At 41.1% G+C, this 24,208-nt stretch overlaps 1 protein-coding gene across 7 annotated transcripts in view; it reads left to right on the top strand.

The window, feature by feature from the left end:
* Nucleotides 1–14,644: 14,644 nt before the first annotated feature.
* The window catches only part of LOC126190748 (homeotic protein spalt-major-like), a 544,861-nt gene continuing 535,297 nt past the window's right edge, over nt 14,645–24,208 (top strand). For all 7 annotated transcript variants that reach the window (XM_049931250.1, XM_049931253.1, XM_049931248.1 and 4 more), the window contains exon 1: nt 14,645–15,008. In XM_049931250.1, coding sequence (XP_049787207.1) covers nt 14,939–15,008 — 70 coding nt within the window. In that variant the 5' untranslated portion in view covers nt 14,645–14,938. The remainder of the gene's footprint in view (nt 15,009–24,208) is intronic.

Below are 24,208 nucleotides of genomic sequence, written 5' to 3'. Positions count from 1 at the left end.
GAGATACAAGGAATCGTCAATTTGGTAATGGAAGTAAGTGGTGGTGGTGGCTGAACGGGGCAGAGGGGAGGGGGGCTATAATGTGTTTTGAGACCAACGATTGATACAATGAAAGGGTTCAAATAGACTTATGTTATAGTACTTTGGAAAAAATGGAGAGGCTTACACAGAACAGACTAGCGTGGTGAGTTTCTTAAGACTGAAGACCGTAGCACCAAGTAAATTGTTACCTGTCTCCCGACGTTATTCCTGTTTTCAAAAACCGCATGATTTAGTATTATTAGTTGTCATGGTGCCTGTGAATTTCCTTTACAAGGTCGTGTGACACTTGGGTAACTGAAAATGATTTCAATAAGAACACATGTCCATAAAAGAAATGATTCTGTGCTTCGGCCGCAAACATGTGTTTGCAATCACACAAATGCTGGATGGATGAAGAATAGTAAATGGTTCAAATGGCTCTAAGCACTATGGGACTTAACATCTGAGGTCATCATTCCCCTAGACTTAGAAGTAATTAAACCTAACTAACATAAGGACATCACACACATTCATGTCCGAGGTAGAATTCGAACCTGCGACCGTAGCAGCAGCGCAGTTCCGGCTTGAAGTGCCTAGAACCGCTCGGTCACAACGGCCGGCTGATGAAGAATAGTAATTTACTGCGACTGCAGTAGCTACTGAGAGCACTGCACTTTAAGTTTCTATAGTAACAAAGGCAGGAAAACATTCTGTGATAAAATTCTCAAAATATTTACTTGAAATTTGTAAGCTTTTGGATGGATTCGAACAAATACGGGAAACATTTTTACCACCCTAATGCTGGTATGTCAAAAAAATTATTTTGGAAAGATTCAACAGCATATTGAGATAATGTTAATGGTTGTTCATGGTTTTTTTGTTTGGCGTAAGGTATCAAAAAGAAATCGTTAAGCCATAAAGCAGGTTAACAGGAGCTATAAGACGCTAATTCGATGGTTTTCTCAGTCCAATAATCAATAGTCTGATGTGTGACCGCCGGTGTTATCATGGCGAATGATGAAACATTTTCGATCGACTTCCTGATTTCGTGTATGACTCGTGGTAGCCAAATTATTGTATAGTTATACCACTCTGCATTAACTGTTGGTCGATCCTCTGAACGGTCCTGAGTAATCAAAGAAACAAGCGATCAATTTCTTAGAGCTGCTCCGCGAACTAACCATTTTTGAACCGATCCTTTTTAACTACAGTTTTTTGTCGACCTTCCGGATATTCTTCTCAGACCGAAGCAGAACCATATGGAAATTTTGCAGACCAGTTGAAAACAATCTTTTCTGAAGGTGATGTATTAACAAAAGTTGATCGAACTGATTTGAGGCATCGTTACGAAAATAGTAAAAAGATCATCTGCGTGACCTTACCTTTTTTTCACTACACTGTTTGTATAAATTCTCACCGTAAACAAACTACTCAACCAGTCCGAGAGTGCCGTTGTATTGAGCATAACAAATTAATTTTTAAAATAATAGTAATGTCGCATTTCAAACCAGTCATCTAGTTGTCCTTTTTTAAAAACTTAAAAGTAATCAATGTAACGCAAAATGTATGTGCAGAGGTGAGGCATTCGTCTCTGTTACCAACAGCCTAACCCGATTCATGATTCACTGATAGGGATCGAGTTGCAGGTTGCCTATCTGACGGCTCCCAGGGGATAAGACCTTGATTTTCAACATTTCTTATAGTTTCTGACCGAATTTAAAATTTTAAAATGCTGCCATAAGAATCTGATTAAGAGGTATAATCTTATGCAAAAGGCACAAAACAGTAAGACAAATATTACAGCTAAATATTGTGTATATGTCTCGAAGCAACGCACTCCGGGGCGCTAATACCCAGACTATATTCACCCACTATTTGAGAGGGAGAGCAGTTAGTGAATTGCAACGAACATTACCCATAATTTCAAACCTTTGCGGAACATCTTCCCGCAGACATCTCCTCCACAAAATGATGAAAGGAAAAAAGTTTGTCTCTTACTACATTTTTCGTTATTCATGCAGTAAACTGCTACATCAGGCGTGATGAATGAATTTGTTACTTCTTTATAACTTGCTCGATTCGCAACACATTTTCCAAACAGTACCCAAATACACCACTGATGTACCCGTAAAATTATATCAACGTACAGCGTTTAGTTCCGGAGATATGAGGTGATAATCTTTGAGATGCGTGAAAAACTAGCTTTTGCTTAAAGCGGAGCGCAAATTACCCGGACTATACTCATCCACTGCTTAGCGACCTCCAACAAACGTTAAACGTAATTTGAAACCTGTTCTAAACTTTTGCTCATTTATTTGTTAAGCGTCAAATATTTAACACCTTAACTCATTTGTAAAGTAAACAGAAGTTTGTAGCTGCTTTATGCGTGGGAGTTCCATTCTTTACAGAATCGGGGGTTTCCTGCTGCATATGAGCTGTACAATTTTCACGTGTCACTTAACAGACTCAGACTTTCTTCTTCCACTTATGATTCGCATTTCGTTCCTGTACTTTAATAATTGTTAGCGCCCGGTATTGTTATCACATTAGCCGTTAGGTTATACGTAAACGTAACAAACAACAGAGTCGTATTACGTTACTACCGCTCTTTCACGCAACAGAAGCGGAAGATCGCGAAATTGTTGAGTCTTTCTGGTGACTAGCTGACGCACTGCCTCTTGGCCTAGGGGTTTGCCGCCGAGTTTGTTTAACGATTTTTTTGACGTTTCGCAGCACGAGTGACCTCACCTCTCCTCCCTCCCTCCCTCCAACCGGCCTCTTCAAATAAGAAGAAAAAAATACATAGATTCTGACAAAGGTCAAAAGACATAATAAGAATATAATTTATAAAGACTCGAGAATTTTAAGAAGATTTTTAAAATCTCTGACTTTCTTGCAAAAAATTTAGAGGGGGGTTAAAAATCATAAACTATGACAAGAAGTTGAATCATTTTCTGCACTAACGTTGTAGAAAAAAAAATATAAAAATAAAAAAAATGAAAGGAATAAAAAGGAAAAATGAAAAATAACAAAGTCATGTAAACGTCCCTATGTACTATGTGCGTAGCCAGTCCTAATCCTGGATAAAACATGTGGGCCGTCCAATCATTGCCAAGGTTGTTTCGACTACGCTGAGAAGTTTTGTTGGGAAGCCGTTAAGCATTGTGCATATAGTCCCGATCTCTCTCCACGCGACTTTTTTAGTTTGAGGGCCCTGAAGAAAGACATTCGTCGTCGTCGGTTTGTTTCGTACGAAGAGCTATTCGCACGTGTATTTATGATTCTGCAGGCAACAGCATAATATTTCTATGAAGGCACTGATAGTTTTGTCTCACAATGAGATAAATGTATAGCGGCTATGGAGGTTACTTTTGAAATAATAAACAGTTAACTTACTTTTTTTCCATCCATCTCGTTTCCACATGACTGTCTCTTACAAAATGTTCAACAGTTGTTAACATTAAAGGAAATAACACACAACAGCATGATGGAAAAGTGTATGTGCATTTTGTGTGACGTGTTGACAGTTGGTGTAGCGAGGAAGTAGGGGAACAATTCCACCAGCAGAGAAGCACGTTCAATGTAGTGCAACATCATCAGACACCGTAAGTAAAAATATTAAATAAGCCACAAAGCACCAGAGCCAGACCTGTTTATTAGATGCAAGTACAATGTCAGAATACGTTAACAGAAAATGCTGCAGGCAAGAGAAAAGTACTTTTTTTTGCAGATAACTGAAGCCGATTCAAATAAATGGAGGCAAAATATGTGTGGTAAAAGACAAATTACATTTATTCGTTTGCAGAACTACATGTTCATTATTATTTGCCGGCCGGAGTGGCCGTGCGGTTATAGGCGCTACAGTCTGGAGCCGAGCGGCCGCTATGGTCGCAGGTTCGAATCCTGCCTCGGGCAAGGATGTGTGTGATGTCCTTAGGTTAGTTAGGTTTAATTAATTCTAAGTTCTAGGCGACTGATAACCTCAGTAGTTAAGTCGCATAGTGCTCAGAGCCAGCCATTATTATTTTTTACAAATCTGGAAAAAGAATCTCGTTTTAAAACAGCTGTCAAAGTTCCAGCGTCCATTGGTGATGGCGGATAGGAGTCGAGCCCGTGACCAGGAATTACAAGCGCCTGTATCGTGAACGTCACAGCTCTTTGCCCTGATCATTAACGCAGTGGCTCTGCCCTTGATACCTGCAACGGTCGTTCGCTGCAGCACAGGAATCCAGCATCCGTTTACCCTGAGGCTTTCCTGTTGAAGTTATTTTCATGGTTCTGAATTTCTGTGGCTTCCCTAAACAAGAGGGCGTGGTAGCTCTTCACCACAGCGAAATCCTCTGTGTCGGCGAATTTTACTATGTGGGTCTGTCTCGCACAGCACGTTTTCACCAACGGCCGATTTCTCCACCTGTCACAACCCGTACTGTCATTTAGATTCGGTGATCCTGGTAATGATGGATCGTCCACTCATTCCAGCTTTCCATTGTAAATGAACGTTAGTTATGGTTTATGAAATAATGCTTCAGGAAAATTATATTACGAAATTTTTATTGCTACAATTATCAACGCATTCATGTAATAACATAATATAGTGTTACGATGGAACCTTCCAAAATACAAATGCGAAATTTATACGCATTTTGTAGGGCTTTACCCTTGTGATGCTTCTTCAGCACTATTTCCGTACTGTTTTTAGTTACCAAATGAGCTTATGAGTACTAAAAAGTTAAATAATAAGAAAATAAAAGGAAAGAAATAAAGAAAACTAAAGTATAAAGAAAATTAAACGAAAAGTTTTACGTCCCGTTCCCCGACGACGCAGTGCAGACGAAGCAAAAGCCTGAAATGGAGAAGAACGTCGTGCGTGGTTCTCTCAAAAGAACCACCCTAGATTTCACCCAAAGCGATTTAGGGAAACCACGAAAATCTAATGTGAATCACCAGACAAGGATCTGAAACCCTGTTCTCGCGAATGCATGTGTAGTGCTTTTACAGCCGTGCATGAAGTGATGGATATTTCAGCACTGGGTACAGTTGACACGAGAGTTGCAGGATGCAGAGCAGATGGTGAAGCGGTATGATGAACATGTTTTTGTCCTCACACAACAATCCTGATTGTCTCCATAAAACATGTCTGCTTTGTCGAAATATAGTCATCTAGCCTCAATAATTTCAAGATATAGTCTTAAATCAGACTTTAACTCAAAAGGCACACTAGTGTACATTTTTCCCCATCTACATCTACACTTGCTGAATGACTGTGAAGTGCGTAGCAGAGGCTATCATTTCTGCCACCGCATCTACGCTTACTGTCAAAAGTACGATCTTATTGAGGTATCAAGCGAAATTTGTAACTGGACTGCGGATTTTTTAGTAGGGAGGACGCAGTAAGTTAACTTCGGATGCAGAGAGAAGTTGAAATGTGTGTGAAATCTTACGGGACTTAACTACTAAGGTCATCAGTCCCTAAGCTTACACACTACTTAATCTACATTTCCTAAGGTCAAACACACACACGCATGCCCGAGGGAGGACTCGAACCTCCGCCGGGAGCAACCGCACAGTCCATGACTGCAGCGCCTAAGACCGCTCGGCTAATCCCCTGCGGCAGCCGGAGAAGTGTGTTGCGACACTTGCTATGCATGTTTTATATGAATGCCCTTGTGGACAATATTAACAGTAACCTCAGATTTTCGCAGATTGTGCAGTTATCTATTTTGAAGTACTGCCTGAAACAATCGGCATAAATATTCGGTCATACCTTAATAAGATTTCAAAGTGGTGCAAAGACTGGCAACTTGCTTTAAATGTTCAGAAATTTAAAACTGTGCACATCACAAAAAGAGAAAAAAACATAGTATCCTATGACTATAATAAAAGTGAGTGACAGCTGGAATTGGTTAACTCATACTTTGTAGAGATATGAAAAGGAATGATTGTATGGGCTAAGTCTTAATTAAAGGAGGTGGCAGACTTCGGTTTATTTGTATGATACAGGAGAAATGTAATCAGTCTAGAAAAGAGATTTCTTGCAAATCGCTCGTGTGACGCATCCAAGAATATTGCTCAAATATGTCTGACCCGTACCAGATAGAATTAACAAGGGATATTGGACGCATACAGAGAAGGGCAGCACGATTGGTCACAGTTTTGTTTGACACGTGGGAGAGTGTTACAGGGATGCTGAAGAGATTAAGCCGGCAGACTCATGAAGATAGTTCATGTCTATCCCTACTAACAAAGTTTCAAGAGCTGGCTATAAATGATGATGCCACGAAAATATTGCAACCACCTACATACCACTTGCTTAAGGATCGTGAGGACGAGATTACATTAATTACAGGACACACGGGGCCATTTAAACAATCATTCTTCCCGTGCTCCATACATAGTGGAACGAGAAGAACTCTAAAAGCTGGTACAACGGGACGTACCCTCCGTCACGCAGCTCACAATGCTTTGCAGAGTACAAATGTAGATGCGGATAACCAGTCAGTCCAAAGAGTTTCGAGATTAGAGTAGTGAAAAATAGAGAAAGGTTTAGATGGAGTTTTTAATGTTTCAGGCGTTCTCTATAGTTTCCCCCCACTTGAATGATACGCACAGAATTTCCATACAAGTATATGAAACTGTTATAAAAGTCGTTGTTTGGGATAGCGCTCAACTCGCGCTTCACACTGACTTGAATGTCAAAACGCTGATCTTTCACGTGAATTTCTGCACCGTGTTGTTCGCGCGTCGTTATTTTTCTTCGGAAGGCATCGTGTGCGGAACAAAATTTGCACTCATCGTTCTCTTCTTCGAAACTTATGGAGAATGTCTTGAATACTTAATTCATTGTGATTTGTGACATAACAACGTTGATACTCTAGGCAGCACGTCCACTACTTAACATTGCCTGCTTACAACAGACGGGTCGAATGCACATCCGTTACTTACAGTTGTTAGTTCAATCTGCCACCGTAGCTAGTACGCTGATGTCGCTTATGCGCCAAGAATAAAATCAGTCCCGGAACTTTTTGAATGGACGATCTATGTTAAGAACGCATCCATGTTAACGAGTGCTTCATGGGAAGAGTTGCTGCTTGTACCCATCTCTACGAGATTCTGTGTGTTATTTTTATTTGCATAGTCAGTCGGAAAGTCCGTATCTGGAGATTGGAAAGTTGCACAAATCGCACAAATACCAGAGAATGAAAATAGGCGTAATCCACTGAATTATACACCCACAGCACTAACGTCGAATTACAGCAGGACTTTGGAACACATACTGTGTCAGAACATTATCAACTGCCTCCAAGAAAACGATCTGTTGACAAATATACAGCACGGATGCAGAAAATATCGTACTTGTCGAACACAACTACCTCTTTAACCTCACGAATTAAAGAGTGCTGTCGGCAGGGGATGTCAAATTGAGTCCATATTTTGAGATTTCGAGAACGCTTCTAATCAAATTGCGGGCCTCAGTTGTGCGACTGGATTGATGGGTTGCTTTTAGAAAGGTCACAGTTCGCAGTAATTGACGCAAAGTCATCGAGTAAAACAGAAGTAATTTCTGGCGTGCCCCAAGAAAGTATAATAGGCCCTCTGCTGTTCCTGATTCACGTCATAGGAGACAATCTGAGCAGCCCTCTTAGACTGATTTCAGATGATACTGTCTTTCATCGTCTAATAAACTCATCAGATGATCAAAACCTATTGAAAAAATGATTTAGACAACATATATGGTCGTGTGAAAAGTGGCAGCTGACTCTAAATAATGAAAAGTTTGAAGTCATCCACGTGAGTACTAAAAGAAATCCGCTAAATTTCGGTTTCACAATAAACCATACAAATCTAGAGGCTGTGAATTCAACTAATTACCTAGGGGTTACAGTTACCGATGACTTGGAATGATCACATAGATAATGTTCTGGGGAAAGCAAACCAAAGACTGTGGTTTATTAGCAGATAACTAAGAAAGTGCAGTAGGTCCACTAAAGAGACTGCTTTAGACCACGCTTCTCCGCCCTCCTCTGGAATCGCATCAGATTGGACTGACGGAGGACATCGAAAAAGTTCAAAGGAGGGCAACACTTTTTGTATTATCACGAAATAAGGGAGAGAGTGTTACGGACATGTTACGTGAATTGGGGTGGAAGTTATTAAAACAAAGGCGTTAGTCGTTGCGGCAGGATCTGCTTGTGAATTTTCAGTCACCGACTTTCTCCTCTGTTAACAAAAATATTCTGTTGGCGCAAGCCTGCATAGGGAGAAATGGTCACCATGATAAAATAAATCAGAGCTCTCACTGGCAGATTTAAGTGCTCGTACGAGAGTGGAACGATAGAGAAATACCTTGAAAGTGATTCGATAAACCCTCTGCTACGGACTTAATTGTGATTTACAGAGAACACAAGTAAATTTAGGTGCATGATACATACGTAGGAGGGCTGGAGAATATTCGTGGTTTCTGCGCTGAAAGACTTCTAAGATGGTTCTAGTGTGCGATGGACATTTTTTGTACGTTGCACAAATAGGAGCACCACTGGATTCAAATAACATGGCACGGATCAGTTTAGACAGATCAGCAGTTTGCCAATCATAAGCTGGAATAAGCATCATTCATGATCCTGTTCCTGTAACTACTGGTATGGCTGAATTTGTAGACAGACACATACGCCTAACAACAGCCACATCATCATCAGTGGTAGACTTCCTTATCTTTCAAAACATTAAGATGTTTGTCTTGTCAGTATGACTGCCGGAAAACGCAGATCAAATACAACGTACCGCTAATTGGTACCATTTCTCTACATTTGTAAAGACACATATTTACGTGACACATGTTACGCTTGATTATACAGAGTGTCTCACAGTTAATAGCGAAAAGTGACTTGGGAGAAAGTGTCTGATAATAGGAGCAAAAACAATACTGGGAACATCGCAAAAGAGCCTTTTGCGAAAAACTGCGAATTTTTGATTTCGAACCACCACTGATTTTGTTATGAAATGTTGTCCTATTCAGTATAAATGGATTTGGAATGCGTCTAATTGGATTCATATTTTACCCGTAGCCCATGAGTGCGAAATGTGGTACACGAGTAATCGGGTACCAGCACATTTTGCTTCTCGTGTAAAGTGACATCTAACGCATCAACATGGATAGCATTGTGCATCATATTAAATGCTCCACGCCTCGTTAGGAACACCACGATCCACGACATCTTACAAATAAACACTTTTCCACAGGAGATCAGATCCATATCCGAAAGCTTTTATGCTAGTTTCCTTCCTCCACCAACACATTCATTCTTCAGTTACCCACGTACGCTATCAATGGCCAGCACAAACATAAACGTCCTAAACTGGTGCTGTTACCGCGTCGGTAATCTAGACTGTGGCTGACAACTGGGTGCACTATTCTAACCATTGTTCTTATATATTTGTGTATGTTGTCAGCCTCACTTCATTGTAAATAATGTTCTGTAACAATGCAAATTGTCATGCTGGAAGCAATATTGTGCACTGCGAATTGTGTTTTGCTCTTTTATTTCACAATGTATGTTGTCCAATAGGTTTGTGTAGGATTATTTGTAAATCTTCCATTATTTATAGTTACTAATGACCTAGTCCTTGTAAAGCAACCCTTGAATCCATATTCTATACTCATTTGTATTTTGGCATGTGGCGTTTTTGTTTGCCCCATTACTGTCATTTTCTGCTAGATATACGGAATGGTATGTAGTTCGGTGTAAGGATCCTCGGGTCGAAACCCTATAAAATAAAAAAAAAACAATTAATTAATTAAAACATTAAAAACCATCGAACTGTCAAGCATAATCTGTACCTGCACCCATATCTACATTTACATCTATACCCTGCAAATCACTGTGAAATATATGCCAGAGATTACGTCGCACTGTCCCAATTTTTAGGGCTTTCTCCCGTTGTATTCATCCATGTATCGTGGGAAGAATGACTGCTTAATGCCTCTGTGCGTACAGTAATTACTCTAGTCTTGTCTTCATGGTTCCTATTGGAGCGATACTTAGAGGGGGGAGGGGGGTAGCATGTTCTTAGACTGATCGGTTAAAGCTAGCTCTAGAAACTTCCTAAGCAGGTTTTCCCGCTTAGCATTTAAGATCACCTGACCTCAAACCTCTGGATTTTCCTGTCTGGGGTAATCTCGGGAGTGAAGTGAAGTGTACAGAAATCCTTCTGATACGATTGGAAAAGCGGATTGTACCGTCTCTTCACGATTTACGAGGTATCCGCGGGTGTTCGAAAGAATTCGTAGTCCAGCGTATGAGACGAATGCAGTATTGCATCCAAATGCGAGAAAGACGACTGGAACACTACTGAGCGTCCCAGCTCACTACTAAAAATCTATTTAACCACCTTTTTTTTTAAGCTACAGTCTTCTGTCCGGTCTGATGCGGCCTGTCACGATCTCATTTCTAGTGCCAAACTCTTTATCTCAGAGTAGTAGAGCGAATCCAGTGGGGGCGGGGGATGGGTATGGGGCTGTAAACTTCCCCAGAACTGCACCTAATTCTTCTTAATCTAAAAAAAAAAAGACGGATATAGAGAGAGAGGAGTAGGAGAAGAAGAAGAAGATGAAGATGGCGATTGTTTGCAACATTGCTTTCAGACTTAACAGTCTGTAAATTTTTTTGTCTATTGCAGTCCGTGTTGTATTACATTAGGAACACATCTTAGTTTACTCTAGAGGAAGAGCAGATAGCACAATGACACAAAATTTCTACTCCCCCTCCCCCGCCGCAGGTCAAAATCCTGGGTTCGACTAAAATATTCCAATCTCTGTCTTCCTTTACAGTTTCTACCTTCTACAGCTCTCTCAGTTATCGTGGATGTCATTCCTTTTAACGTTTCTTATTAGCGGCGAGATATTGTAATCGCAAAATCGACTGCCTCTGGAAACTGGATCGAATTCAGACACTGATTTAATGTTATCTGAATAAAAACACGCATCTCTGTTATATAGCTCACCAAAATGCTTTTGTTCCTCCAAGTATAGAAACAGCGCGTTTTCTATCCTTTTCTGCGTCTGTACAACAACACAGTCAGGGCACAAGCGGGTTTCATTGTTATTGTTAATTCTTTTTTACAATGAAAATATTTTATGATCGCTGGCAGGACTCAGCCACACTGAATAAATTCAATAGAGCTGTGTAGTCAATTGAAAGAGAAGAAAAACCGAGCAAAAACGCAGAGGCGTTGCTGATGAGAAACTAAAAATAGGCTGACAGTCTTACGTTCCTCACAGGGGTGGGTTTGACAACCTCATTCAGCGGGCAAGAGTGTACAGTAAATTGTAACATGCAGCATGCTAAAGCAGCATTGTGTGTCTTGTTTTTGAACGCCACAAGTGAAATTTGAGCCAAATACACTTCTGCTAAGTAGGACAATATTCCATGCTGTAGTGAGTCGCAGCTCATGTACCCACAACGGCACTTATCTAGTAAACCATCGCCAAGCTACCCCACCTCTACAGGTGTATCTGCTTTACTTCAACGGCTTGATGTACGTGTGTATTAAGGGGTAAGCTATGTCGCTGACAAAAGGAAGAGCTATATTATGCCTGTATTACACAGGCATAACGTTCTCGTGAACAATTTAAACGACACCGATATCCACATTTGATCTTAGGTCCCCCTAAGTTGTGTGGATCTTGTCCTCCCATGGAACCAATCCGATTCGAAAACCGGGATGTCTATTTGTGTTATTACTTTGCATTAAGAACTTATCTTTGTAAGCGACGCCGTTGTCCAGTTTCTAGATATAAGCAGCTGTGGATGCCATTCTCCTCTGCAACAGGCCCAGTTCAAACACTTTTGTCTTCTGATTTATATAACGAACTTATCTTTGCACTTAACATTGTTATCATTGCTCTACTGTGAAAACTGCACTAATGCTACCTTGGCACTGTTCTAACTACTGCTGGCTTCGTTTTTTAGTGTTTTTATTTTACGTTAAGAACTTACATTTGTACATCGAATTCTTTTTATTATTCTGCTATGGAAATTGTAATTATTTTAATTGACACTTTCGTAAATGCTGTTGGCTGCTTGGTCTTTGCTGCCGAAAGCCAAAATAAATAAACAAATAAAAAGACAGCGCAAACCCATGTTTAAGGGAACGTTTATTTTTGAATTGTTGTATATTTTCATAGGCGTCAGTTTGCACTATAGATTATTATACGGTCTGTATGATGTTTACACTGTTGCTTCAGCAAATTGAAAAATAGAATATTAAAGGAATAATGACCTGGTGCATTTAGAAAAAACGGGAAGCTCTTTCTTTTGTCAACGTCGTAGCTTACCGCTAAATACACATATACGGCCACTTTTCTTCCCGTCAACAGTAAAGCAAACGCTTCCATCTTCCCCCATTTATGTTGCTTTCTCGTTTCATTACTCAGTCACACCGCTGTCTCCGCGCCTCTTTTCGTTCCTTGCTTTTCTATCACGTGCCTATTTCTCTCCCTCTGCCACCCCTTCTGCAACGTCCATTCTTGTCGCTGCCCTCAGCTAATTTAGGTGATCGTAATTTTACGATTTTAAACATGGTTGACGTCAACAAGCCGACCGCTACGGCCGAGAGGTTCTAGGCGCTACAGTCTGGAACCGCGCGACCGCTACGTTCGCAGGTTGAAATCCTGCCTCTGGTATAGATGTGTGCGATGTCCTTAGGTTAGTTAGGTTTAATTAGTTCTAAGTTCTAGGGGACTGATGACCTCAGATATTAAGTCCCATAGTGCTCAGAGCCATTTGACGTCAACAACCGTAAATAGGTTTCAATAAATAAAATATACAGCCAAAAGGTTGTATAAGTTTATTGTTAAAACATCGTAGACAAAACTCGTTGTAATCATATAGCTTACATTTCAGCTATTGCTTTATCCAGACGTTTACGTTTACCTAATTTTCTACGTAGTCTTAGACCTGTAACATCGTAGTCTTTCGACAGGATAGTAGCGAAAAATGCCTTCACCGGAAAATAAGGAAGAGCAAACTTGACGAAATGCTGCTGTCAAGCGGCTAAAGAGGCGAAAAACAACTTTCATTGTAATTTACCTTTGCTTCTCTGCTTCTCATTCACTTTCTGCTGTAGTTACTATTGCTTTCCACTGTTCATGTTATATTCGTCTTGTGACTGAAGCTCGTGTTTAGTTCTGATGTAGAATTACGGAAATACGCTTCTGCTTCGAGCAAACTTTGCTCAAGGCAGAACCGTATTTCCATAATTCGTATCATAGTTACATGTAAGTATTGTATACCATATTAAACATAAATCCTTCTACGACGGCTTTGTCTTTATGCGAAAATTGTGGTTCTGATCCTGCCAAGATGAACAAATAAATAAATAAACAATCTGCAACGTACGTGCATCTCTTCTGTAAAAATATCACTGAAACTTGTCACTAACGAGTGATACTTTCTAACCCCCAGGCGTGTGCGCCGTTTTTCAGAGCAAGAGCGGCCGCGCGGCGTACCAACGATGACATAAACTTACATTATATGATCTAACTGTTTAGTTGAACAGTAATAAAATACCCTTTCATTATATCACTTTGTTGCCGCGTACAAGTGTTACCCCACACTAATGACGCACTCGGAGCATTAAACAGCGCAGTTGCATCAGATCCCTGGCAGCCGTTTATTTGATTACTAATCATCTCGTACACAACTGCCTCAGTGTGAGATTGTGCTGCTAGCTCGGAATCTGGGCGATTTTCTAGCGCGGATAGTAATTTTTTCGCGCCTAGATCGCTGCTTATTTTATGTTATTGCAGCTCACTTGGAGTATGACAACACAAGTGATCACTGTGTTAACTGAAGCAGTAATGCAGGAATACGTAAAGGCTCGCACTTGGGAGACAATAATGGAACTGTATAAAAAACTGTTTTTTTAGTGACTGGCGCATTTTATACTTAAGCGCGCCCGCACGAGGGTTGACATACTCGCAAACTTTTCATTAATAAAAGAAGTCAAGGCGACTGGTTTCTGTTCCTCGTAGAATTTGGGAGCCGTGGCTCTTGGCGCCGGCGGGCTGTTTGAATGAGAAAGCACACAGGTCAGCTAACCTGCACCCCTTTCCCCCTCCCGCGGACACAGCTTCCCCCACCAGGACGCCAGTGACCGCCCCTCCCGGCCCCTTCCACGACAAGACACGCCCGCGTGGTCAGCCCGGCGCGCGGCTCCCTGCGGCGACTCGCGCGCCGCCCAGCGGCCGGCGCCTCAACGAACGGGTCCGAGAGCGGCCGAGCCGCGCCGAGTGTTGACGAGGGTCGGCGGTGACGGCGCGGCTGTCGGGCGTCAGAGGCGCACGCAACTGCGAGCCCACAGGACACGGGAGCAGAACAGAGCAGGCGCGGCCCGGAGGCCACGGCGACGCACACCCGACCCAGCGCCCCCGCGACGCCGACGCCGACGCCGGCGGCCGGCCGCACGGCACCGCAGCCGCCGCGGCGCGCGCCACTCGCCACCGGACACTGCAGCGCGACGCTGCGCGCCCGACGTGCCGATATAAATCAGGTGGGGAAGTGACGGAGAGAACGAGTGAGAGATAGAGAGAGAGAGGCGCGGACAAGGACAGAGAGAGAGAGAGAGAGAGAGAGAGAGAGAGAGAGGTAGCGAAGGTCCGAGGGAGGGGGCCGGACACGACGGCGACGACGCTACAGCAGCCGCCGTCGCCGAGTTGGACGACGACGGACGGCGTGGCGCAGGACAGGCGGCGTGGCCGCGCGCGAACTGTGTTGTCCCGGCGACGCGCCCACGCAGCGAGTGACGCCGGCGCGCGCGCCCGCTGGGGGGTGTGACACGGCGGCTGACAGCCCCGGAGGACCTTCCGACGCCGACGCCGAAGCCGACGCCGGCAGCGCCCCGGCAGCGCCGCGCTGAGGACATGTCGCGCCGCAAGCAGGCGCGGCCCAGCCGACACCTCGAGGCCGACGCCGAGGACGCGCTCGCCAGCGGTAAGTACCGGACACGGACGCCGGGCGTCGGCGCCGCAGCCGCCGCCGCCGCCACGCCGCCAGCCGTGCCAGCGAGTGCCTCGTGCAGTGCCCATGTGTCGTGAAGTTCCACCAGTGTGTCGATACAGAGTCCGCGTACCATCAAAATTCCAGCGTGCAAAACACGCCCCCCTGTTGGCAGTGTGTCCCTCCCTCACCCTCTCCAGTACACCGATCCGCCCACCCGCCGCGCCGAAATTAACGCGTGACTTCCCCGTGTAACAGCCTTTACTTTAAGTCGAACATTACCATATATTTATGAGTTATTACAGACTCCCTCGCAGATTTTCACCAATGAAATCTGCCGGCTTTCCAGCCGCGTAACAGCAACGTTTCGACTAGTTTCCTACTCGTAATCTTCCGCTGGAGGTACTCTTGTCCAGAAGATGATGAGCGAGAAACCTGCCGAAAAGATTAACTTGTTACAGGGCTGATAACCGTAAAAAATTTGGTAAACATTACTATGTTTTCGTTCGCGCAGGGCAGTGACTGAAGTATAAACTATATGATTACGTAGCAGATATGCGTTACCAGTGATATTTTGATTTTACGTAGTCATGCGATCAGTATTCGCGACTGTTCAGACGCTGTTTTGGTTCTAGTTCGTCGGAGGTGTATTTCGTTGAAAAGTGCCTCTGTTATAGTATTTGCGATACATTAATTCCTACCCCAACAAAGGCAGAAACCAAAGAAAAGAATAAGAAATAAGAGCGATTGTATTTCATGACTTGTCGTTAACTCAGGGACGAAAATTTCTTATCCTGCTGTTCAGAAAGACGTTTTTTAGAATATTTTAACACAAGCGCTTTAACAAATATTATCCATTTGCGATGTTCAGCTTTCTCAGGACGAAAGTTGCGTAAGAAAGCCCACAATAAAATATAATTTTGCACTCATTCGGATCAGTACGTGTCTGGGCCGAATTAACGAAATCTTTTTCAGTCTATGCCCCTGGAAACATATAAATTAAAAGTGTTCTTGCCGTCATAGCGAGAAAATTTCTGAGAAATGTTTTATGACACCATGAGTTGCATGTTTACAACCTAGTCAGTGTTGGTTTTATCTTGTCTCGCCCTCTTCAGTCAAAATAATGAATTTAACCGAAAAATGGTTTCGTATTATAATCAGTGATTATTACTGCGATGCAGAACTCATAAAATCGAAAGCTATTTGATACGTTCCCCGCATTTTCAAAGTATCGGAGCGGACGAAATGGATGAAATGTCAACAAATGTAAACTGATCACAAAAAAAGAAAAAAATCAGGCGACGCTCTTGCAAACGATTAATACAGATAACTATCGTAAGCTCTATAAATTTTCCGAGAAAATGTTCCTTGAAATGTGCGTCAAACGTTTATTCATACTAATAACGATTGTGGTCTTCTACTCAATGCTTGCATTACCCCTGACATATTGTAATAAAGTAAAATTCATCGTATTCTCTGTTGCTATATTCTTCGTGACGTTACGCGCAGGAAATAAGTTGTAAAACCTCGAAATCACACTATTGATGTTAAATACCGCGAAACGGAAATGAGTTTCGAGTCACAATACGGAGTCTTTCAGTGAATAATTAAGGGTATTCTGTACATTTTAAGTACGAAATCGGCAATGAAAAATAAGTATTTGCTTACTCTGAAAGGATTTATGCTTCTACTCTGAAGACGCTACAGGTACGGTCGTTCGAATGTGAATTACGAACATCGCGCTTTTCGAACAACGCTGTTACTCTCGCTGGGGGTGTCATCTTAGGTTTGTCGAGAAGATAACCAATTCAAAAACTGCCAATGCTCGAGTGAATAAAATTGACGGTAGGATACCAGAGCAGCGATAACCGGACGATGTAAATCGAAGTGCCCTACCTATGTTTCTTTCCAGGAAACACATGCTTCACTACAGACACGGCACTAAGTAATAGCAGTTTGACAGTTGATGAGGAGAGAGTAAAATGTTTTGTTTTATTGTTTTTTGAAAAGGTCGTTCGTCTAAGTCATTCGTCTATATCAACAGTTGACTTCTATGCTACCACAAGAATGGTTGCTACAAAATCGCCACCTTAACTGTGGAGTCGCTTACTCATTGTTTGTTTGACTTTATTTTACAATATTTCCGGTTTTTTATAGACTGTTTCAGTTTGTTTGCAAGAATGTGATTAACAATCTAGATTTCAATACTCTTTATAGGGGCAGTAGAGAGTAGCAATGCTAAAAAATAAATAAATAAACAATTAGTAATTTATTCCTATCGACCATACAGAAATTTGTTTTTGCCCTACAAGAACGCTCTGGTTATAAACTAAATGGAAATCATTTGAATGAAAATAAAATCAATTTGGATTTTTCATAATTGTTGCAAAAAATGATTTGTCGTCATAGTGCAGTGAAAGCTTGGTTAGTGGCGTGAACTCGGGATTTTGAACTAAATTTCCTTATTCTTAGATCTACGATGAGAAAGCCATTACGGAAATAAAAAGAGACATCACCAACTCTGACTGAACAATAATTCCTGACATACCGTTGAAATTGATTACCATAACGCAGAATACTTTCATACCGTGTGTGGATATTAGAAAGTGTGCGGAAGTTGGATATTTGACAACACACTTCGCAAAACATTCATCACAGACTTAGCTTTCTCCAGCGACATGTCTGAAATATTGTAGTGAAATTCTCATAGTGACATACTACCACATCACGTGATAAAATAAGAAAAATAGTGTTTGACATGTAATACACATGAGTGCATCTTGTTTTCAAGTGGGATAGGTTGCGTGTCTCCTTACATGCAATTAACCCGTGGCTTTGCGGAACTAATACGGTTGAGTAAAATAAACCAGTTTTGTATACTGAGACAAAATGTCTTGAGCGTCGAGGAACGTTCGAGGGATTTTTTCCCCCAATTAACAGTTATAGTTGGGTCACATACTTGCACAGTATCTATATGATGAAGAAACTGCGTCTATATACTAAAGTAGTAGATGTTTCTCTGTCCTATTTCGATTTCTTTTATGCAGGAAAAACGTAACTACATATGTATTATACGTGTGTCACAAGGTGTGAATTCCTACTGCTTAAAAAAAAAAATATCTTTGTCTGAAGGCCTGCAAACAATTTTAAAATGTGCATTAGTGGATTCCAAGAGAGATCGACTACAGGTGACCTCTCTCGTGTTCAGAATTCGTAATTAATCTTTTATGGCCCTGCAAACGTTTGCTAAATGTTTTGCAATACGCTTCGGTAATGCGGACGCGCATTCGTGCGGTACTAATACCCAAGGGTTATTTTTAATGATTAAAAAAACATACCGTGCGTTTACCTGAGCCAGTCATTGTGGTTTTATATAGCACTTAGCATTAATGGAATTTCCACTAAAAAAAAAAAAACTGACACTTCGCAGATTCTATTGTCGTAGTTCAGGAGTAGCGAACATTCTGCTGACGGCCCTTCGCGCTTATTCTGCGTTATCTAACTTGCCAAATAGAGATGATAGTCAAAATACTCTTCAAACACCGTTACTTACTGGATTACGCTTAATTTTATCCATATAAAATGCTATTAAATTTGTCTTACACTCTGTGAAAATGAATGTAGACGTTTGGTCAATATTTTTATTTTTTCCCTTAAGACAGAGAATACTCTGGGAGCGTCAGTAGTATCATATAAACTTTTTCTTTCTTCAGTCCAATCCAGAATCAGAACTTTTTTTTTCATTTGTGGTAATTATTGTTGCTATCACTATCAGCAAATCGTCATGAGCAAGTGCATTCACATCAGGTCTTCCATGTCTGTGGTTTACTACTGCATTCCTTCGAATGCAGCTCTTTTCGACTCTTAATGTTGCCAGAGGTTCCTTTGTTTCTTTCTCCATTTTTATAATATTCACTTTACGTATTCTACCATTTTTAGATACCATTCTTAGAATTTTCACTTTTTTCTTTCTGCTGATTTTGCTCTTGTGTGTTATTGATGGTACTCTTCCCTCTTAGGCAACAATGCCCTTATTTTTCTTTACCTCTGCGTTGTGTCTTTTTTATCTAGTCTAGAACTCGATGAACTATACGCAAAATAATTGAATACGTCTGTTCTGTCCTCTAATTAAAAGATAAAAAGCGCGAAGTGTGGGTCAACAGAATGCGTTTACTCGCTTGAAGTACGGTGTTATATTGTTCTCTAACCATCGGCATATACATGGCAGCGCGTTTCAGAATCATAACCATATATACGAAAACCTCAATTTGTTTTCCTTGTTTTCGGCGAGGAATAAAGCGTTCAAAAATTGAAATTTCTGGAGCTGATCGTCTTTCAAGACGTTCCAGTAGTTTTGCATTCACGTCAAAATTTATTTTGTACTTTGAAATGACTCATGACACAATTTCCGAAATTATTTTGTATTTTGAAATGATGCAGTTTCCTTGATATGCACCTCGACGTTCCGATGTCGACCCGAGGGGGTAAATCCTAGGAAAAATATGCCGCATGTTGTAGATCCAACGAGCGGTAACATTCAGTCGTGATGTTGTTATCAGAGATTACATTAACATCATTGCGATAATCTATGTCAAGAGAGAAAAAACGTGAATTAATCAGAGCTTGATTCCCAAGTCACGGAATAGATTACAGAAGATACCTGCAAAATACAAGTTCCTTTCGATTCCTGAATCAGTTTCTGCGCCATATCTTAATTAATATTTTATTCACTTTTAGAACATTTTTTGCGTATTAGTTCGGTTACTTTTTGTGGTTTTCTAGTTGTCTTACTCTGCGTACACATGTCACTCCTTGAAAACACTGTAAATATCATTTACCACTGACATGTGAATATCTTAAGCACTAGCTTCATAAAACACAATATTTGTGTTCTCACTATGAAACAAAGAATGGTCATTAGAACAGGCGGAAGATAAAAGTTTACTGTATCCCGACTAAAGCAAGGTTATCTTCCTGTGTTCACGAAATGAATCACATAAAATTCTAGAAATCACGATAGTTTTGTGGGCAAAGTATAACTTTTTACTGACAGGCGAAACCTAGTGAATGTTGCACGCAGGATTCGCTGCTTACAGCTGTAGATTCGGCTTCCAGGTCGTTAATCAAGACCCAAATTGCGCTTTGTTTCAGTTCAGCATGTTTCATCATTTTACTGCTGGAAGTTTTCATTTGTAACATTTACAATACCTTCCTTGCAACCCTAGCAGTTTTTCGACACATGAACGCTCGTTAAAATTTTGCTGTCTCGTCTTGTGTCTTGTTTCTGTTCTCGTTTATCATTCTTGACCACGTCTAAATTCGTTTTAAGACGTAATGTATTTGATGTGCATCACATAGTTTCAAGTCTTTATTCGTACATGATAAATAAATACAAATGTTTCATTTGAATTAATATTAAACTGCAACCACAAAACCACTTAACACAATACTTGTCAGTGAACGTTGAATGTGAAATGAAAAGTGAAAAATCCCTTGTTTTAGTTTCTGTACAATTTATGAAAACAATACCACTGAAAATACCAATGGCAGATTTTGTTTCATACAATTAATGTAAGAAGAACGTAGGCTAAAAAAAAATTATTGCGTCATTTATATTTCACCGTAATCGCATAACTATACAGGGTTTGTGAGTACAACTTTTTGCCAAACACCATTATTCTTACTCGTGTTTCAGACGTGTCTCATCTTGGCTGATTTTTAAAAATGAAAGTACTGAAAACGCAGAAAAAAGATAGCTGTTTACAATACTTTGCGGCAGTCAAACGTAGTGACCGAGCTTTGCTGTGCATGGACTGTGCAATTTCGTATTTTCTCTTGACGAAGCCAGCTCGGAGAATGGCAAAGTGATTATGCTGAGTTGAATTCGTAGATGTACACACCCCATAAAGTACAGATGTTGATGCAAAATAGAAGAAAAGGAAATGAAACAACTGACGTACGAATTGTCACGAGATGATGTAAACCACGCGAACACTCGAAAAATAATTTACCTCAAAAGAGGAGTGAACTGTGTAGCATTAGGCTATGTACAACAATAATAGACGCAGTGCTCAGCGTTCATTCGTCTTTCTCTTGTCAGTGAAAACATTAATTATTCTGCAATCGTCTTTCGATGTGATGAAAGGTGTCTTGCAGGTAGTGTTCCAGTTACGTTCCCTCGCAGATAATTTTCTAGCATTACCATGTAACACTGGTTCGGCGACTTTATAAATAAGAAATGGAAATTGAACGAATCGAAAGGCAGATTTTAATATTGCACTCTACCGCTGAATGGCCTCTTATCATGCGGCAGCAAATTGTTGAAGGTGACGTTTCTCCATTGTGGAAACTGAGGTTTTTGTGAGACTTAATAACTTTTAATGAATTACACACAGTTTGACGTTTAATAGGTTGTTTACTTATTGAAAAAGCGTGCTGCCTTAAGGTATCGCGATACACTCACCGGGTCTCTCTTTATTGCCTCACATTAATTCTTCATATCTTCATGCATACACTGTCGTCATACGGAGTTATTTGTGGTTGTATGACACTGTGCCCCGCGTATTATCCTCAGAGTACGTAAAAGTGCGCAACAGATACGTTTGGATACTACTGCGTGAATGTAAACCAGTAACATGAGGCAATAACAAGTCATTTGGGGACGGTGACGTACTGACGAAATGGGTCATACCAGTGTAATTATTAAATGGCGGTCGAAGGAGCAAACGGTGATTGTAGTAATATAGTAGCAGCTACCGTTGCACAATGGTTTGTCGAAGCAATAGGTTTGGTTAGCGTCTAATCTCTTACACATGTCTCACGGAATATTTTTTTTTTCATACGTTGGATAATGTTTGCTTTTAGTCCCTATGCGTACGTCATAACCAGACGGTTGTGTGATACTTTGGACAAAGAGCTGCACGTTGTTTGTTTGGGTTTGTTCTACATCTACAATGTAGCCTTCAAGGTACCGTGCGATACGTGGCGGAGGGCACCAATTTCATTTGCGAATGATAGTTGAAAGAATAAGTGTCGATATAACTATATACGTCTCAGGATAAGATCAAATATCTCTAATTTTCCCGGCGTAGCAGTCACGGGATATATTTATATAAATTAATATGCTTCTTGACTCACATTGGGAGGTGAGCTCTCGGCTTTTAAGGAACTCTGTGATGCACAACACTTTTGTCATAGCATCTCCCACTGAGTTTGTGGAATATTGTTGTGACACTCTCTGGCTGACTAAACAAATCCTCAACGAATCGCGCGCCTCTTCTTTGAATCTCTCCCATCTCTTCTGTTAGTCAAATTTGAACATTTTGCTAAGTCTGAAGATGTTTGAGACTGTCCCCTGCAGTGCCAAACTAAGAAAAATAATGTGAAATGTGTGAATACTACCTTGCAAATGTGAAACATTACTGTAAGCCAGTGGTAAGATACCTGAAGACAGCAGTGTATTGCCGAGATTCAACGTGCTAATTTGATAAGTATATTTTTAATGACATGGCAGACTGTGTTAAATTTACTGCAAAGCATGTTAACTGGCGTCTTCGCTAATACATACAAATAGTCATCTACAGTGAAAACTTACGTATTGTACAATACAGAAAAGTAAAATCCGCTAGTGTAGGCAGACTGTGTGATACCTAGAGAACAAAGCTCTATGGAAGACCGAATACGCGCTCTAAGAGCTGTAATGCCCTCCTGAGCGCCTGTTGCTTATTGGCCAGGTGTCAGCTTCTGAACGTTAACTAGTTCACTCGTTCGTTGGCCGTGTATTCCGGGCTAAGAAAGGCGCGCTAGCCGAGTGAGGGAGACTGTGCATGGGTGGCGGATTGTAGGGAAGCGGGAAATTGGTCTCCCGGAAACGGAGCGGTCCAGCAGACTCCAGGAGGCGTCTGTTGGCGGGGGAGGGTAACAGGTGGCGCCACCGCTCAACGCCGCCACCATCCGCCTCTGATGGCCGCTTAACCGGCTTCGCGCACGGGTTGTGCGATTCTTTTTCTTTCCGAGCACTGTCAGAAAATTCTTGCTTCGATTTCGAAAACCATTTTCCTCTTTTTCTCACCACTGTTCCACAAAGCGGTAGCCAACGCCTCTTTTGAAATAGGTCATAGGCGTACAGCTCTGACTCATAGTACCCACACAAGCGGAACTGTGTAAAGAAGACTAGGTAGTACAAAGGTAGGATCGGGAAGTGAAACTGTGACGGCCAGAACTCGAAGCAGACGTACTTCATAGTTGATGCTTTACATCCGCTAAAAATGTGCCTCGCAGACCATCTCCCGTGTTGCTTAACTTTTTAGGTTTTCTTTAACTTAACTGTAAGTGCTCTTGAACCTGTCAGCGGCATTACGAGCTGTAAATAAAACTGCGCGGTTGTGTTTAATCAAGTGAAATATCTCATAGTAACTAACGTTCTGCTAAAATATGTCTTGGTCAATAGTACGTTGTAAGTAACTCATCACGGTTACAATTTCCACTCAAGTCGCATTAATATCAGCAATGCTAAAACAGAGTGTAGTAGTCGTACTGACATATTTCATATATAGCAAAACAAAGAATTGTAGGTACATTATCATATGAAATAGCAAACAGCGAAGTAGTAAATAATCATAGGTTGTAAAATAGCCAATAAAGAAAATTATTGTATAATATCCTGTGCAGTTTACGGATATTGACATTTACCTCGCCCACATAGGTAATGCTTTTAGAAGAACCTCTGATAGTTTCAAATCATTGTCGAACAGTAAATAATATTGATAGTGGTGCCAGTTTTCAGTCGGAGCTAATTTCTGTTTCCTAATTATTATGTTATATTACTGGGTGTTGTGTGATGTCCTTAGGTTAGTTAGATTTAAGTAGTTCTAAGTTCTAGGGAACTGATGACCATAGATGTTAAGTCCCATAGTTCTCAGAGCCATTATTATGTTATTCTTATCCTACTCTTATCTAAACTTCAACAGTTTCGGATTTGGAATATTAATTGATCAAAGATTATTCGCCAGATAATAACTGTGATACGATCAATAAAAAATTCTGCAGACAGCTGCTTTGTGCACAGCGAAAAATGTACCACATTTAGTATGGGGCATCTAATGTTTTAGCATAAATGTTTATACGCGCAAACCTTCCTGTTAAGCGACGCATAAAAATATCTCCAAAGACTATCTCCACAACTAAAATATCTA

This window comes from Schistocerca cancellata, chromosome 6 (assembly GCF_023864275.1).
Source record: "Schistocerca cancellata isolate TAMUIC-IGC-003103 chromosome 6, iqSchCanc2.1, whole genome shotgun sequence".
Lineage (NCBI taxonomy): Eukaryota > Metazoa > Arthropoda > Insecta > Orthoptera > Acrididae > Schistocerca > Schistocerca cancellata.
This window is presented reverse-complemented; position numbering and strand designations above follow the sequence as displayed.